Genomic DNA, 18,202 nt, shown 5'->3' with positions numbered 1-18,202 from the left:
CTCGGGTCTTTAAGGGTCTTTATCTCTGGGACCCAAATCGACATGGTAAAATCCTATTTCTTTAACTCCAAGTGGATAAAAGGAACCAAATGGACCTTTACTGGTTCACGGACAACTGGAACCAAAATGTGGATCCATTTCTTGTCCATTCTCAAGAGTTACAGACGCACCCAACTAAGCCTTTTAGGGAGGAAAGACGAACCAATTAGGATATCACAATTAGATTCAATATCCATCTTATTCAGTTCAGATTGACACTTTTATTCTTCACAGCATTAGGTATTCTGTCTGCAACGATAAGCTACAGAAAAGCCTTGGAACAATATGAAAATAAACCTTATGAGAAGCTTATGAGCCCAAATCTGGAATTGATCCATTTAAATCACAGGTGATTACCGTATTAAAAACAATGAATGAACGTTTCAAATCATGAGTCTTAACGACAGATTGCTTCAATTTGCCCATGTCCAAAGCAGGGGCAGTCGACCAAGAATAGGCTACGCCTTAAGAGATTATTATTAATAATACAAAAAAAAAAGAACATCAAGAGCTGAAAATACAGTATGTTTGCAATTGTAACAATACATATGAACATTAAGTAAGTAGGTTGTGCCTTCGCTTTACTTATCACAAAGAATGAAACTGATAAGACAACACTTTGTAATAGTCGTAGACCAGTTACTCTGAAATGATTGACTTGTAATCTCACTCCCCCCCCCCCCCCCCCCCCCCCCATGTACTCCACTCGAAACAGACGATGACTCCCCTCCACTGAGAGATGAAAATATCATTGAATATGCAACAAAAGTCAACACATCATCTGCATATCCTCTTACACACATATTAAGACACTTGGCATCACTTTATTCTATTACGTCTGTCTAATTATAAGTCTGTCCGCATTCAACACTTTCCATTTTGTTTGTGAAAGGCAGGGGTAACAGACAAAACAAAAAAAAAACAACAATATCATTTATGTTATGGCGACTGCATTGGAAACGTACAAACTTGAGGGGCAGTGTCCACCAAGGCGTTCTTTCCTGGCTGAAAAAGCCAGGGCGGCTCGGCAAAAAAATAACCTTTCATCTCTCAGCAAGCAGATAAAAGAAACGCCACGCGTGAACGTGCAGATGCAAATTATACCTTATGACGCTGCTGGGGTTTCTAAAGAAACACAGCGCTCCCATTGTAAACGGTGAACACAGCCCCTCAAGTGTTGAGGTTGCCTCCAGCAGTAACTTGTGTCCAAATGTTTACATTTCGCAGTGACACATGCACTTCTGTTGCATATTTATATATACGTATTATACACACGCTGTACATGTTTTTCTTCCACTGGGCAGTCACGAGGAATATCCGTCGCAAACTTTATGTGCATTTTGTAGTTCAAACAAACGAAAGCATCTACAATATATTTATATATATATTTATATATACATACTGTATATATATATTACTAAAAAGCATATCATTTAAAATCAACGTCTTTCTTTGAATAGTCTCCCATATCATCCAGAATACTATTAAACATATGTAACAAATTCTTCATAAATCAAAGAGCCTTTTGCATTAGTGGTTCTCTTGGGCAACTTGTCCAGTTTTGCAGTGTCAGTTATGGCACAGTGGTTGCAATCCTAATGTGTCCAAATAGAAACTACGCAAAGGATGAAGTAAATTATCTATATATTTTTTCTGAGCTCTAATGACAAAAGAAGACAACCTTTCTGCTTGTTAGTTGTAAAGTGCCTTCCTCTCAGTCTGTGTACCAACCCCCTTACGTTTGTCACCAAACCCTTGACAACTCCGTTCCTTCACACTCTCTTGGCACCGATGTTCTAAATGAATGGTCCCACCCCGTGTCACACAGTGGCCAATTGTCCTCTAAAAGCGACTACGCTATCCCTACGCTTATCAGTGTGTGTGTGTGTGTGTGTGCACACGCGCGTACGTGCGCATGTGTGTTCACGTGGCAGAGATAAGGGAAAACCAAGATCCTCAATTTGTATTGACACGGACAGTGTGCCAAGAGTAGAATTGAAAGATTCTTCATTGTTGGCTATTTGACGGAAACAACTCTGGTATTCAAATGTCTCGGCCACGTGCACTCGCTGATGGAGCTGAAACCTTTAGCGGGCTACGGGTGACTCAGCAGGACAGCTGACTAGCAACAGAGATACATAGCAATACATAGCCGCCCGATGCTGACCAGACATGACACCTCACATGTTGCTCTCTCTCCTGTCTTTGTTTGGCGAAGGTTTCGAGGGGTCCTTGCCGTTGGCCGAGGAGACGGGGGCTTCTGCGACTGGTGCAGCCGCGGCGGTGACGGAGCGCTTGGCTTGCTCCTCACTGCGGGCCTCCGGGCTAGGCTGTGTAGGCGGGGCCTGTTCGACCGAGGGCGGGGCAGTCAGTTCCTGCTGCAGTTTGTGGCTTTGCAGGAGGCGGAGCTGAACACGGAGTTCCAAGATGGCTTCCTGTTCCTCGTGGATGGCCTGGTTCAGGTGGGTGTTCTTGTTCTGCAAGGGGAACACGTCGAGAATTTGAGTACACATGGCTTGTCGGAATTTGGCTAGCGGTCTCCATGTTGTGCTGTATTTCAGTGGTTCTCAAAGAGGGGTCCGGGGACCCCCAGAGGTCCTTGAAGGGGTTCCAGGGGGTCCCCAGCTTAAATTAGGAAACTTTGAACCACTCGACTATTCAGATCACAGGTTTCTCTGTATAGACAGTTGTAGAGTTCTGTAGCCTAAGCCTACTTAACCTAACAATTAGGATTTTAAATATCGTTGCTGTCGGACCAAAACCTGAAAACTCTGGGCTATTTATTGAACACTCTTCATGTCTGTGTGTTTGTTAAAAGAATATTGAAAATAAAACACTTCGGACAAAACCTCCTAACTCCACTTGAGCTTGATGTTTTTCAAATTTTCTGGAAAATGAATATTTTGGAGTTAGCTGGTTTTGGCCTGACAGCAGAGATATATTATATATACTGTATACTGCACATGCCGAATAATAAACTTTAGTTCAAGAAATGGTTCAGAGCTCTTTAACGCCACAACAGTAGAGACTGTGGTCTGCAGTGGTAAGCAGTAACCATCAGTCCGTCTGCAGCGTGTCTCACCTCCAGTTCCTCGTTCTGTTTCTGCAGGTCTTCCAGGATGATCTGCAGCTCCTCTTCATCCTCGCTCTCGCTCTCACTGTCTGAGGAGTACTCCTCTGTCTCACTGCGACCCTGCTGGCGACTGCATGAAGAACACACACACACACACACACACACACACACCTATTAACACATTCTCCGCCAGGTATACATTTTTCCTTTCTTAACCTTTTCTTCTTTCACCCAGAAAAGAGAAATTGTAACCGCGATCCATTACTTAGTTATGGTCCGGTGAAAAAAGCTTGTATTGGCGATCAACACAATCTGGGAGTAGAATCCTAAATAAATCTGAGCGGACGTTTGTGTGTCTTGTGTTTCTGCTTTTTCTCGCCGTCGGTGTTGGAGGTAGGGATGGGACGATATGAAAGTTTCAAATCACGATTATTGTGACCAAAGAAATTGCGATTTATGATATTATCACGATAATCAAAATATCCCCAACATTCATTATCCTGGGTTTGGAACATTTGCCAAAAAATAGCAGATCTACAAGCAGATCGGCTATTTCTTGGCAAAGAGATTTGGTTGAGAGTGAAAAAAAAAAAGTATGAAGTATGAATATTATATAAGTACGTTTTACCAATAGAGGGTTTAAATGGTACCGGATATGCAGCTCGGCAAATAAAAGGTGAATTGATCCCAGTGCATGACGGAGGACGATTTCATGATAAAGTAAATCTCCACGATATGATTATCGTGAGTGTTTTTTATCACAATAAACAATAATATCGCTTATCGTCCCATCCCTAGTTGGAGGCGGAGCTGCGTAGTCAAGTGGCTGTGCCAGGGGCATAGTTCTGCCGATTTAAAACGACTCCAATACGGAAGTAAAACTTCCTATTATTGGCCGCTAGTTGCGCTGTTTTTCCCCCCGGCCGATCGCAAAAAGAATTGTTCTCCATTGCATCCCATTCATTTTCCCCTTTCGTTTTCTAACCTTAATTAACATTTTCATGAATACTGTATGGTTCCTATCGCTAGTTAAAAATTGCCTTTCAATCACCATCATATTCGTTCTGTCGAAATGTGGTCCAATTTATTTTAAAATAAATGATAAAGTTGCGGGGGGGCGTGGCCAACTAAACTGATACCAGCCGGCTGTGTTCTTCTTCGTGTGCTGTATTTCGGGAGGCTCCGACCACATTCTCCCATGTATCCCTGCGGTTGCACGTAACCGTTGGCAGCCAATAGCATCTCTGATGCCTTTACAATTCTATGATGGCGACACCCATTCCAAGGGGTAGAAAAGGGCCATTTGCGCTGCATAGAAACCAATGGCTTCGCATCGTCCATATTTTTCTACAGTCTATGGGCTGTGCGCCTGTTGGTCTCGACGACCTGCCTTTTTTCTTCTTCTTTATTTATTTTTTTACCGTTGCTTGATTAAAAAATATATATATATTTTGCTTGCCAATGTCAGTGCCCCAAAGGCACCTTCCCGCGACCTCACTTTGGGTCGCGACCCATAGTTTGAGAACCGCTGATCTCGAAGGCATTCCGTTTCCGAGCCCCTTACCTCTGAATGTCTGCGATCTCGGCTCGCAGTCTCTCAATCTCCTCCTTCTCGGTGGCGATTTGTCTCCGCAACACCTGCTCCAAGGAGATCAGCTCCTCCTGCTCCGTCAGGATCTCGTTCTCCTGGAGAGTAAAAACAAGACAGGGTCTGATAACGGTGTGGCTTCAGTGTGGATCCATGAAATCATGATGATGGTATCACATTGCTAGAATGTCATGCAAGTGGCCTGGGAACCAATGGTTCTCAAGCCTTTCGCCTTTTAGCCCATAGGTCAGGAGCCCATCTCCTGTTTCTGTAGCGTGAGGCAGCTTGAAGTACACGTACATCCCTCAGCCATGAAGTACAAGCACACCCCCTGGACTTGACACTAGTAATAAATAAATGTCACAGGGACTTAAATTGCCACCAATCCAAGCCTTGATGCCGAGTGCCAAGCAGGGAGGCATTGGGTACCTCCCCCAGAACCACAAGGCCACTGAGCTCAGTAGGTAGGTATGCTTTGATATCATAGTGATTTCCAAATATGTAATTATTTGCCCCACCTTTTACTACGAGGATAAAAAAAGTTTAGCTTTATTTATTTTTTTTAATAAAACATAGGCAAAAAATATTCAGGAATTTACTTCACAGGAAAAGTAGATACACAGACATACTGAGATAGAAACTCTTCTAGACGACTCCACTCCAATGAGACACGCCATAAAACTGTATTTTCCTTTTCTTCCGTTTTATCCATTTCAAAATCTGCCCGCATGTCTACAAGTAATGAAGCGGATCACGGTGGGGGGGGGGGGGGGGGGGGGGTGTGTGTGTGTGTGTGTGTGTGCATGCGTGTTCCCATGGGGCGGCTGTAGCTCAGGAGGTAGAGTGGGTTGGCCAATGATCCATGGGTCGGCGGTTCAAATTCCAACTTCTCCTGTCTACATGTCGAAGTGTACTTGGGCAAGACACTGAACCCCAAGTTGCTCCCGGTGAGCTGGTTGGTGCCTTGCATGGTTTCCACCGCCACCGGTGTATGAATGTGTGTGTGAATGGGTGAATGTAATGCACATTGTAAAGCGCTTTGGATAAAAGTGCTATATAAATGCACCATTTACCATTTACCATGTGTGTATGCACTCACCTGTGCGATAAGGATGTTGATCACCTCCTCTTCATTTTCAGTCATCTCCTCTTTGGAGACGTCCTCCTTTGACAGGCTGGCGATCTCCTGGGCGATCTTACTCTCACAGTCCTAAGAACAGCACATAGATCTTACTCTCACAGTCCTAAGAACAACACATAGATCTTACTCTCACAGTCCTAAGAACAACACATAGAACTCTCAGAAGATCTTACTCTCACAGTCCTAAGAACAGCACATTGAACTCTCAGAAGATCTTACTCTCACAGTCCTAAGAACAGCACATTGAACTCTCAGAAGATCTTACTCTCACAGTCCTAAGAACAGCACATTGAACTCTCAGAAGATCTTACTCTCACAGTCCTAAGAACAACACATAGATCTTACTCTCACAGTCCTAAGAACAACACATAGAACTCTCAGAAGATCTTACTCTCACAGTCCTAAGAACAACACATAGAACTCTCAGAAGATCTTACTCTCACAGTCCTAAGAACAGCACATAGAACTCTCAGAAGATCTTGCTCTCACAGTCCTAAGAACAACACATAGAACTCTCAGAAGATCTTACTCTCACAGTCCTAAGAACAACACATAGAACTCTCAGAAGACATCACTTCATATTTAAGATGACGATGATGGTGGTGTAATTTGAACGGTGTGCTGGTCATAAGAGGATTTGCTTGACTTTGATAGGGTTAGGGTGATAGGCTTGCATGACAAGTTAACTCACATTATCAAAAATGTTGTGACACTGAATGCACCATAAGCATCAGGATGAATCATCCAGGTAAAACTGTTTGTGTTGTTTGCACGGTTTGTTGCTTCTTTTATAGCGGTTGAAAACTTAGATGGGAAGGTTTTCTGTCCTTTTTGGCATTGGGTCATATAGCTTTGTGTGTAATATTCAAGTGCCCAATAAAAGATTTTCATAAATCCAGCTTTTCCCACACTGTGTGACCCCTGCTTTGTGTGTGTTGGTGATTGTACTATTACATCTAGCAGAGTACTTTAGAGTACTATAGGATAAACAGGTGATTGTACCATTACATCTAGCAGGATACTTTAGAGTACTATAGGATAAACAGGCTAAATGTGTAGTATTCAAACATTATTCTGACCCTTTAGAGACAACTGGTAGGCTGTCGCAGACACTTTGATGAGTTTTTGCATGATACAGGACATCATATCCACTGAGACAACTTACCTGACGTTTGGCTTCCCTCAGCTTGCGTTTGAGAGCTGTCAGGATGCGCTGAACCTCCCAGAGTCGCTCCTCTTTAGACAGGTCCTTCACGCCTGCCTGGAGGTCTCTGTGTAGGCAGTTCAGCAGGAACTCCTGGACACGAGCACACATTACACACTCATCACATTTCATCTCACATCGCCAGAACTCTCAAGCTCACGAAACGAGACGGAGACGAGAACCTGAAGAGACGGCGGTCTGGCTGGCTATGCAATATTTAATGACCAGAGCTTTGTTTATGTCAGGGGTGTCAAACTCATTTTAAGTCAAGAGCCTGATTGGACAAAATGCAACTTCTTGTGGGTGGGACCAGTAGTGCACATGTGCGTGCCGCTACCACAACTTGTATTTCCTTCGTGCTCTCATGTGTATCAGTCACACAGCTTGGCTACTAAGCACTACTTTTATGATCAGTATTAACTTAATTTTTGTTTAATTGGTAAACTTACAGGCAGCCTTTGCTACAAAAAAGTTTTGATGAGAGATTAAAAATCTCAAACATTAGCAGACACAAACATAAAACTAACAAAAGATTGTACGGTAAATGGGGGCTACACAATAGCGCCTAAGCCTCATTAGCCAGGACTGCTTCCAGCTATCAAATTGTATTTCTAGAGACCACATAAATATTTCCTGATGCATTTTGCACTTTGCATTTTTGCAGTTGTGATTTTCATGATGTCATTTAGATGTGTGTCTGTGTGTCAGTTGTGAGTGCAGCTTGGAGTTGTTCATGTTCCTGATGGATAACGCCTGTTCACAGAGATATGTCGTCCCGAACCCGCAAAATGGTCTTTCAGAAAAGGTCTCTCATCTTGGGGTACTCCGGTCCCAGGTATTGATAGAATGAGTCCAGACCCACAATCTCTCATTTGAGATTACACTGAACATCAATTAGTTGCATTTGTAGTTCCTAAGGCACATTTGGCAGCAAATCTCTTCTCTCAAGCTTACTGAGGACTTGGAAAACATAATTCTTTTCCTTGTACCTGTCATGTTGTAATATGTCCAATACACCACAGACAGACTGCAAAGAGGGGAAATAAGATGGGTTTTCTCTACATGAATGCTGCCATTGTATTAGGTGACAACATGAATGGAAATTCCAGAATTTCTGCACTCGATTCTCTGCCTGAACTTTCTCTCCGAGTTAACACCTGTCTTTTCCCGACCATGGACGGTGATATTGCCCCACTGCCCCAGTGAAAGCGCGACTTCCGTCGCCCACAAAGCGCTGCGTCGCCAATAGAAACCCGTGTACAACTCCATATAGCTCAGGCTTCCCCAGGAACCAGGCAACTGGCTGGTCGGTGACATTAACCCACCTGTCGACGGATCTCCTCTTTGATGTTCTCCTGGGTCTCAGGTAGTGCCGGCATGGTGGCCATGTTGGACCAGCGAAGAGGCCGCACCACAGGCTTCAGAAGCACGTCCCCAAACAGCTCCTTCACATGGGTGAAGAACACGTAGAGGACGCGGTTCCCGATCTGAACACGGAACACAGTCAAAGTTAGGGCTGTTCTCCAACAGAGTCATTTTTAGTTGACCAATAGTCATAGGAACTAGTTGAATTACGGTAGTTAGAATAAGTGATTAGTGGGGCACCCGCTGGCCTGGTGGTCAAGGCGCATACCACATACTAGGCTATGATGCCTGCTGGCGTCGCCGGTACGATTCCCGATCCGGACGACCTTTGCCACATGTCATTCCCCATCTCTCTCCCCATTTCCTGTCAGCCTACTGTCCTATCAAATAAAGGCATAAAAAGCCCAAAAACAAATCTTAAAAAAATAAAAAATAAATAAATAATAATAAGTGATTAGTTGTGTCTAATCTGTGTTTGATGGATGAGAACTAAAACGGCCTATGGACTCGTAGAATTTAAGGGTTATAGCAAGGATTTACAAGAGATATGGTCATATTTCAAGAAATAATTAATTTAGCATTAAATTAACCCATATTGTAGAAAGTAAAAAAGCCTTGATCAGTTAAGACCAGTAACCAAACCAATGGATTAATCGATTATTTGACTATGACGGGACAATTATAGTCAAATTAATCCCACAGCAAATTGTGGATATTGACATGTCAATGTACTGTAAAGAATGCAACAAAATAGAAACTTTTCACAAGTCAAAGTCAATACAACCAAATTTACATTCAATAAACATGCATGCAATATACGTCTATTGCACATTGCATGTCTCTCTTGCATTTTATGCACGTTCCTGTTGTCTCTGAACTATGGTTGGCTGCCATGTTACTACTGTGAAATTCTGAACTCACTGTGTTTGCACACAAATCATGTTTATGCTGAAAATATACACTCTGAATAATATACTGTGCATGGCGACCACATTGATTGATTATGACCACTAGTAGATGTAATGCAGGGTGGTTGGTTCAGAATAAATGGAGCAGTGACAGGGATTTCTCCTCTGGGAATACATTAGCTGCTTTAAAGTGGGCCAGAGTTTCGCATATGAATGAACTGTGTGACCCAATAAAAACCCATCGTCTTGGCTGGCGTGTTGCTATGCGATAAGGGGAGGTTTTCCATGTTGCCCCTTTGCCTCGCATTTAATACTTTTTATACCCTTGGACTCTGCTCTCATTTATCAACACTTGTCTTCTGTGGAAAGTAGCTGTTTAGTTTTTTTTTTCTTTATTATACATTTTTCTATTTAATTAACACTAATAATATTGACACAAATAACTTACACTTAAGCTGTATCTTAGACTTTAATACAGACAAGAATAACTGACACATAAGCTATATTTTAGACAAAAAAAAAAAGGAAATCTTCACCTATAATGGCATGCCCAAAATAGGGACACCAGGTTGCGAGATAGTTAAAGATGAATCTTATATTTAACTTAGAGATATACATTTTTCTGTATATTTGGCTACTGTATTTTTTGTGTTTTGAAAGCCAATAAAGAAACCTTGCGGGGTAATTACATCGAAAATAGATATTAGACTACAGTTTAGTCGTACCATCAAAATCTATGATCTTTCCCTTGCTTTTACGTTCCCATTTCCCAAAATGTCCTTCTATTCTCACCCCTCTTCCCTCCCTCTACTCTGCTCTGACCTGCACGGTGGGGTTGAGGACGATGGAGATGTTCTGGATGTTCATCTTGGTGTCCGTCTCGCGGGCGATCACGTGGTCCATGTGCGTGATGAGCCAGGCGAGCAGCAGCCGGGCGCCGGGCGCCACCTCCGCCATCAGCCGCTGGAACTCCGCCACCTTCTCTGCCTCCGTCGGCCGGCCACAGGCGTCCTCGAAGCGCTGCGCCAGCTCGCGGCTCACCAGGTTCTCGGGCAGCTCCCGCAGGTACTGCTTCAGCAGGCTGGCCACCGTGTGCGGGTCGTACTCCTCCAGGCATGGACACTCCTCGCGGTCGTACGCCGCCTTCAGCTCATCAACTTTGGACTTCATCCCTGGGAGGGAACGGGGGTAGAATGGCGTCAGTAAGGACTAGGGTCGATGTCGCTATTTGATCCAAGGATTCCATTTTTGTTTATTTTCATATCTATAATATTATACTACATCGGGATAACCATTCCAAATGTGGAGGACTTTCTTTGCACTGTAAGCTAGTTTCTACGCTAAATCTAGCTTCAACAAAAACCCAGAGAGCCGGTGGTCAGACTTCAAACTAAGACCCACGTTGATGAAAAATGTGTTCAATGTTTTTCAAATTATTAGTTAACATAGTTAAATAAAAATATAATTTTTATTTAAGCTGCCTTTATGCTGGCGGGAAGAACACAGAGAAAAGGCCTTGGTCAAACCTTTCAATAGGTACAACGCCAAAAAATATTGTTTGTGGCCTCCACACAATCTACTCTCCGGAGATTCCCCCAAACCTCATGAGCCAGTCAGTAATGATCTATTTGATATGATGACTATACTATAACACTAGTCACATGGAGGTAAGGGATGTATGCAGCTGAATGTTGTAGAAAACGACTTTAAAATCCTGGATGAACCCCATCTTTCCCCCAGTGACGACCCATTTACCTGAGACGCGGTAGATGCCTTCACACTTCATGCCGTAGCTCTCAATGTAGTCCACGCACTCTCTGAAGATGGCGGGCAGCTGGATGCCATCGTACATGGACGTCCTCTTCACCGCCTCAGACAGGGGGGCGCCAAAGATGGGCCTGAAGGTGGGCACCTCCACGGGCACTGGCTCTGCCTCTGCCGTAGGCTTCTTCTTCTTCTTCTTCTCCTTCCACTGCTTGACCACGTCGGCGGCCGTCAGGTCCTTGGACTTCTTGTCCTTGGCCTTGTCCTCCTTGGGTCCCTTCTCCTTCACCTTGAAGTCCTTCTCCTTCTTCTTGGAGAAGCTGGGCTTCTTGAACACGTGGATGCCCTTAGAGCGTTTCATCTTGGACGGGCTCTCTGCCTCGTCCGCCGAGCTGTCCTCCTGGAAGGCGGCGTAGCCCTCCGCTGAAGACGAGAAAGGCGAGAGAGAGAGGGGAGATGGGGCGAGCAGAACTGGGGTTAGAATGGATGAACAACGCCTTACATCCTCTACCTACAACACAGCACTACAGGAACAGTGAAAGGAGGGAAAGAGGAAGAGAGAGTGTAGATGAGAGACAGAGGAGGGGGAGAATGGGGACTCCGAAAAGAGGTCAGGCACCAATTTAGCACAACTCCCTCTGCACCTGGCAGATCTCTTTTTATTCACGTGCAACGCAAGTTTTGTTGAAGTTCCTCCGACTGAATGACTGCCAAACAGTGACTGTTAATGATCACCTCATAGGTTTGTCTTTTTTTTCTATTCCCTTTTCCCCCGCTGCTGCCTAAAGACTCTTTTCCCTCAACATGCCCAGGTGGAGCTAAATATAAACACTGGGGAAGCTGTGATAAAACAGACATATGGGACAATAGGGCTTCTTAGTTCAAGTAAGAACTATTGTTAATGTTCAAGAAGATTTAATTTTTCTGTAAAGTCTATGTATGGTACCAGACTTGCTATTGCTGGTATTTTGCCCATGTATCCGATTGTTTTCACTTTTAGTTCATTCACTATTTTTTCCAAACAAGTTTTTATGTTTTGTTGTTACTAGGTTTGCTGCTGCTCTTTTGGCCAGGTCTCACTTGTAAAAGAGATTTTAATCTTAATGTGACTGACCTCCTCAAACAAATGAAATAAAGAAAACACACATGATAACACATGTCAAAAAAAATCTAAGGAATAATCTCAGGAATGCTTTTGACAGTGCTACGTGCTTCAGTTGGGAGAGGGAATCATGTGATTTGTTAATCCAACAACACTTCAGCGTACCACCGCAGAATTATTATTTTCTATCAAATAATTAAATATCATCATTACTAAATAATTATCATATGTATTGATAAACATCCAAACAGCGTATTGCAAAAATAAATGCACCTTCTCTGGTTAAATAAAACACTGACAAGGACGTTTTAGACCAGGGGTCTTCAACGTTTTCAGGCCAAGGACCCCTTAACTGAGAGAGAGATGAAGCAGGGACCCCCCCCACTACGTATTGTATAAAATTGTGTTGCGTGTTAAAAATGTTCATAGATTTCTTAGACAGCTTAAAGTTGTTTGACAGCACTATCATTAGTGTACATTGTTTGGATTAACGTGTGTTTTTTAGACATTGAACCACTTGAACCGTCAACACTTAGTCTGACTGCTCTTTTTTTTCCCTCTTTGCCAAGAATAGCCGATCTACAAGCTCACAACGCCTCGCAGCGCGAGGCGTTGTGAGCTTGTAGATTGGCTATTTTTGGCTAATGCTCCACACATAATAGGGATGCTAGGGTTCATTCAGGTTAGTGTAGAAAAAATAAAGTTCCTATCACACAAAGATTTGTAGGACCCCCTGTAGTAACTCTGAGGACCTAGGGGTCCCAGACCCCCTGTATATAATATTCAGGGGGGCACTTTGAGTGTGTCCTTTTTGACAGAACAAATCTCTTACTCCTTTTCTCCTTCTTCTTGAACTTGTTCTTCTTCTTGCCATGCTCCTTGTCGTCGTCCGAGACGTAGGCGTCCGGGGGCTCGTGGTGGTGGCCGTCGCGGGGGGGCGGCGAGGGCTCGCCGGTGCGATACAGCCCGGGGAACTTGGTGGGACTGATCTCCTCGGAGCTCGGGGTGCGGGCCACCCCCCCTGGATGGTCGCCGCCGGCCCCCCGGCGCTGCTCCACGGGGCTGCTGCTCGGGGGAAGGAAGCACTCCGTCATGGCTGCTCCGTGTGCCCGTGTCACTCCTCCTTGGTCACTGCCCGGGGCGTGCCAGCCTCTCCATCACACCTGCAGAGGGCAGCAGAGAGATAGTTACTCCTCGGTCACTGGCACTGCCCAGGGCGTGCCAGCCTCTCCATCACACCTGCAGAGGGCAGCAGAGAGATAGTTACTCCTCGGCACACTGGCACTGCCCAGGGCGTGCCAGCCTCTCCATCACACCTGCAGAGGGCAGCAGAGAGATAGTTATTAGTAACTAAAGAGCCTGGAAAGGCAGTGATTCTCAACTAGGGATGGGAGGATATTACAATTTCATATCACGATTATTGTGACGAAAGAAATCGCGATTTACGATGTTATCGCGATAATCAAAATCCATTATCCTGGGATGGAACATTTGCCAAAAAATAGCAGATCTACAAGCTCACAACACAACTTGTAGATCAGCTATTTTTTGGCAAAGATATTTGATAGAGAGTGAAAAAAGACGTTATCAAGTATGTATATTATAAGTACCTTTTACCAAAGGATTTAAGTGGTACCGGAATATGCAGCTTGGCAAATAAAAAGGTGAATTGATCCCAGTGCATGACGGAGGACGATATCACGATAAATTAAATCTCCACGATACGATTATCGTTGAGTGTTTTTTTATCACGATAAACGATAATATCGCGTATCGTCCCATCCCTATTCTCAACCTTTTTTCCATTTCAAGGTCCGCCAGTTCGATATCGTTTCTGTCGGGTGGAAACCTTCAAACCTCATTACGTTCAGAACTTTTACTTTTCAGGATTAAAATTAAAATAGAGCATAAGTAGCCGATCGACAAGCTTCTCAACACGTTTGGAGATTGAAGATCTGCTACTTTTGTGTAACGCTGTAGAATGAAGTAAGTGGGGCATTAATTTACAGGGGGAAAAAACACAACAAGGTTTCTGCCCAACATCAACGATATGCATTAGACCACGGACCCCCATTTGATCAAATCTGTCATCTCGGACCCCAATATTCACAGTAAAAGCCTCAGTGTCCTCGTTTGGACCCATTGTGGTCCCCGGGCCCAAGGTAGAGCAACAGTGATGCAAGGCAGTTCCAACCATTGTCCGTTTATTTATTAAGACTAATTTGTAAGGTGTGAGAGAGAGAGAGATGCATATTACATAATAATAGAACATGGTTAACATTTCAGCACTTTCAGGACGGCGAGCAGGGTTCAAATTTGGTGTAGAAAAGGAATGTTACATTGTTATTATTATTTTTAATTATTTTTTTTGGCCTTTATGCCTTTTATTGATAGTATGCTTTTATTGATAGTATGCAGTAGACTGACAGGAAATGGGGATGGGGAGTGACATGCGGCAAAGGTCGTCCGGATCGGGAATCGAACCGGCGACGCCGCAGCAACCATGCCTATGTGGCGGTGCCTAGGTGGTATGTGCCTTGACCAGTAGGCCACCAGACGCCCCCAGGAATGTTACATTATTATTATGTTATGTTAACACATCACTGGTTAAACACAAATGTACTAGGTTATGGAAACCCATATATAACAACTGAAGAGAATGTGTTTGTGGATGTATCTTCTGCAATAAGCCGTTTTTACATGGTTTACTTTTGATTTAGACTTTTGTGCACTTGTTTTATAAACATGCACTGTTGGTAAGCTGCAGTGGTAAGGTCTACCCAGCAGAGGGGGCTCTGTTAAAGAAAAAAGAAAGAAAGATGGCTTCTTGTAGATCATAATTCTAATACAGTAATATACACACCGCTAGTCAGCAAAAAATAAAATCAGCACTTGCATCATAAACTTAGGCTTGGTGATCGCACACGCACACACACGCACACGCACGCACACACACACACACACACACACACACACACACACACACAGCTCTCATGATTCTTATTTAATGATTAAACAGCCACTCTGTGTGTATCTGTAAAACCCTAAATGTGAATTTACAGTAACTGCATTATGTCTGTCCATCCATAGTGATTATTAAAGCTGTATAAAATGAACTCTTGGCACAGACACATTCAACTGATGACAAATGACTTAATAAAACCATAAATAAATATACACATCATGAACACAGACATCTCTTATGACTCTGACATGTGTGATTATTACCAGTAAGATACCTAAGGGCGAAAAGCGACCTCGCCCAAACAGGGCATCATCTGGGATACAATCCCTTTTATGCCCATATATGGAGATCCTTAACATAATCCCTTGTATGCCCATATATGGGGATCCCTGCTCTGAGTATCTGACATCACTGTGATGTCACCTGTTTATGCCCATATATGGAGATCCCTGCTCTGAGTATCTGACATCCCTGTGATGTCACCTGTGATGTGTCAGGCGTTACCAGTCCGGACAGACACGGACAAGCTGTGACGGTTCTGATAGTAGCCTAACGTAACCTACAGCTTCTTCAACAACAAGTACATGTATCTGATTTATGAACTATCGTTAATAATAAACGCGTAATGGTCTACTCTCTCACGTCTATCCTTAGCCGCAAATTGCAACACTAGATTTTTTTATACTCGGATGAATCTAGGGTTGCAATACCACCCATAGGGATTCAATGCATCAAAACAGTTTTTTGCTAACTGATTGTATTAAACGACTTCAAACTCACCAATATTGTGGCTCTATGGAAAGCTTGGAATTTACTCTTGCTAACTGCAAAGTGTTTGTTTCTGAAAATTCCACCGTGGAATTGTTATGATTTTATTTTCTGTCAAGAAATTCAGTTCGGGTGATTATTTTTTCTAAGTGCTGGAGTTTGGAAGCGCTCGTGGGAAGTCACTCAGCAGTCCTGTGTACCAGCTGGTTCTGTCACATAGCCTAATGCAGGAGGCAGCGGGACGTGGTGTTATAGAAGACGAGCGCTTCCTAAGTTCAAGACTTAGAAAAAAAACATGGCTGCTCGGATTTTATTAACAGAAAATAAATCATAACAATTCTTCGGTGGATTTTTCAGAAACAAACACTTTGCAGTTAGCAAGAGTAAATTCCAAGCTTTCCATAGAGCCACGATATTGGTGAGTTTGAAGTCGTTTAATACAATCAGTTAGCAAAAAACTGTTTTCATGCATTGAATCCCTATGGGTGGTATTGCAACCCTAGATTCATCCGAGTATAAAAAAATCTAGTGTTGCAATTTGCGGCTAGTCTATCCTTAGATGTCTTAATGATCAGGTCCTATTTTGCCCTGATGGGTCCTAGCTCTGGTCCATCGCGTCTCTGGTCCCGGAGACGCGATGGACCAGAGCTAGATGGGTCATACCTTATGTATCCCCGAGATGCCTGCTGTGATATTACATATTATCTATCATGTATTACATATACAAACAGCCATGGATTACTCCCATGATGCCTCTATGGCTGTGTAGAATAACAACTTAACTCTACCACCGCACTGTCTGTGACGACAAGTTATACAAAAATAACTATTCAACAAATCATCCATCCATCATCAGATGAAGGCTGGATGGCCTAAAACGTTTGTCATCTTGTCAATTTGAGGGCTCCATCATAGAACAACAAAACATATATTTATGTATACTATATGTACTTTTATTTCTGAGTGCAACCTCCTTGGTTTGACTTTGAATTGTTATGTTGTGTACAGTGTAATACATGACATGTATGTATGTAATACCACAGGCATTCTAGGGCTAGGTCCTATAGTATGTAATGTGAACTTCAACACAGTCACACAGCCTACTTCACTGCACTGGCTGTGTACCTGACGAATGGCGAGCTGTCCATACGTACCTGGCAGCCACGACCATCATCAATACATGCAAACTGCAACACAGGTCAGCTATTCCTCTGAATGAAGGGCCCATATGCTAACGTTATCTGCTAAAGCAGCAGCTAGGCTATTTGATTAGCAAGCCTCTATTCATCCTCCCTGACTGCATGCTGTGTTTTGGGACGTTCCGAACGCCGAAATGAAACCGACAAACAGACACAAGCATCCGAATCTGGTTTGCAATCGATATATGAATGGCCAACTCTCAAAATATGGAAGAAAAATAAACTTTACCAACTACTATCCCGTTCGGTCAATTCACACACAGAGAAACGACGCTTCCGGCTGTCTCTAGAATACCAAATAAACTAGTCTGAGTCTGCGCGATGACGCGAACTGCATGGTGGGAGGAGTAGTTTAGTTATGGTACTGGTATGTGATGAGAACTACACAGTCAGCTACAAGTGTTGTGTGTGTGTGTGTGTGTGTGTGTGTGTGTGTGTGTGTGTGTGTGTGTGTGTGTGTGTGTGTGTGCGTGCGTGTGTGCGTGTGTGCGTGTGTGTGTGTGTGTGTGTGTGTGTCTCTCTCTCTCTCTCTGCTGGGCCTGGCTACCCCACCCAAGTAATCCAAGTAGATCCCTCTCCCCCAGAGTAATCTGGAACGCATAAAGCATGTTTAGATTGTGGTATCATTTAGATCTAAACAGAAGTGTTGCTTGCATATGTTAGTGTACAAGAAAAACCTGTCAAAAGTTGTTTTGAATAAGCACTTTGATCTAAATTTATAATAACCACATGCTATTCCTAATCACGTGTAACTCCCCAAACACTGTGGTTGGATTCAGAAGCCTGATGGTCATCGGGGAACATATGGAACACATTAAAGTCCCGTCTCCACATTGGCACGGCTGCTCTCTGATCCCCACAGCTGCGCTGGCGAAATGAGGTCGAGATTCAATATCATAAAAAGAAAGACAAACAAAGCTTCATTGTGTGTCTGGCACATTAGTCTTTTGCACACCGCCGCCCGCTTGCCAATTGGGAACAGCATCAACATTAGGGCACCCTGCAGTCTTTTGAACATAGCATTGGCATTACAAAGAGTGGGTTGTGTGTATTAGTGGTGAGAGATTGGCATCAGCGAGCCGAGCG

At 43.6% G+C, this 18,202-nt stretch overlaps 1 protein-coding gene across 5 annotated transcripts; it reads right to left on the bottom strand.

Moving 5' to 3' along the window:
- Positions 1-246: 246 nt before the first annotated feature.
- On the bottom strand, positions 247-17,401 carry ralbp1 (ralA binding protein 1). Of its 5 annotated transcripts, none has more exons than XM_080726044.1 (10): positions 17,346-17,401; positions 13,017-13,347; positions 11,074-11,505; positions 10,141-10,490; positions 8,371-8,532; positions 7,007-7,138; positions 5,800-5,910; positions 4,677-4,798; positions 3,122-3,242; positions 247-2,516 (listed from the first exon to the last, which is right to left on the bottom strand). In XM_080726044.1, exons 2-10 carry the CDS (start codon positions 13,276-13,278, stop codon positions 2,220-2,222), a joined length of 1,989 nt encoding a protein of 662 aa, XP_080582170.1. In that variant the 5' UTR covers positions 13,279-13,347; positions 17,346-17,401; the 3' UTR covers positions 247-2,219. The 5 variants fall into 5 exon arrangements, with proteins under 5 accessions (XP_080582170.1, XP_080582171.1, XP_080582168.1 ...); XM_080726045.1 differs by having other exon boundaries at positions 13,017-13,423; positions 17,346-17,389; XM_080726042.1 differs by lacking the exon at positions 17,346-17,401 and adding an exon at positions 17,072-17,339 and having other exon boundaries at positions 13,017-13,500.
- Between the last annotated feature and the right edge of the window lie 801 nt (positions 17,402-18,202).

The sequence above is a fragment of the Nannobrachium achirus genome, assembly GCF_963921795.1.
Source record: "Nannobrachium achirus genome assembly, chromosome: 5".
Classification (NCBI taxonomy): domain Eukaryota; kingdom Metazoa; phylum Chordata; class Actinopteri; order Myctophiformes; family Myctophidae; genus Nannobrachium; species Nannobrachium achirus.
This window is presented reverse-complemented; position numbering and strand designations above follow the sequence as displayed.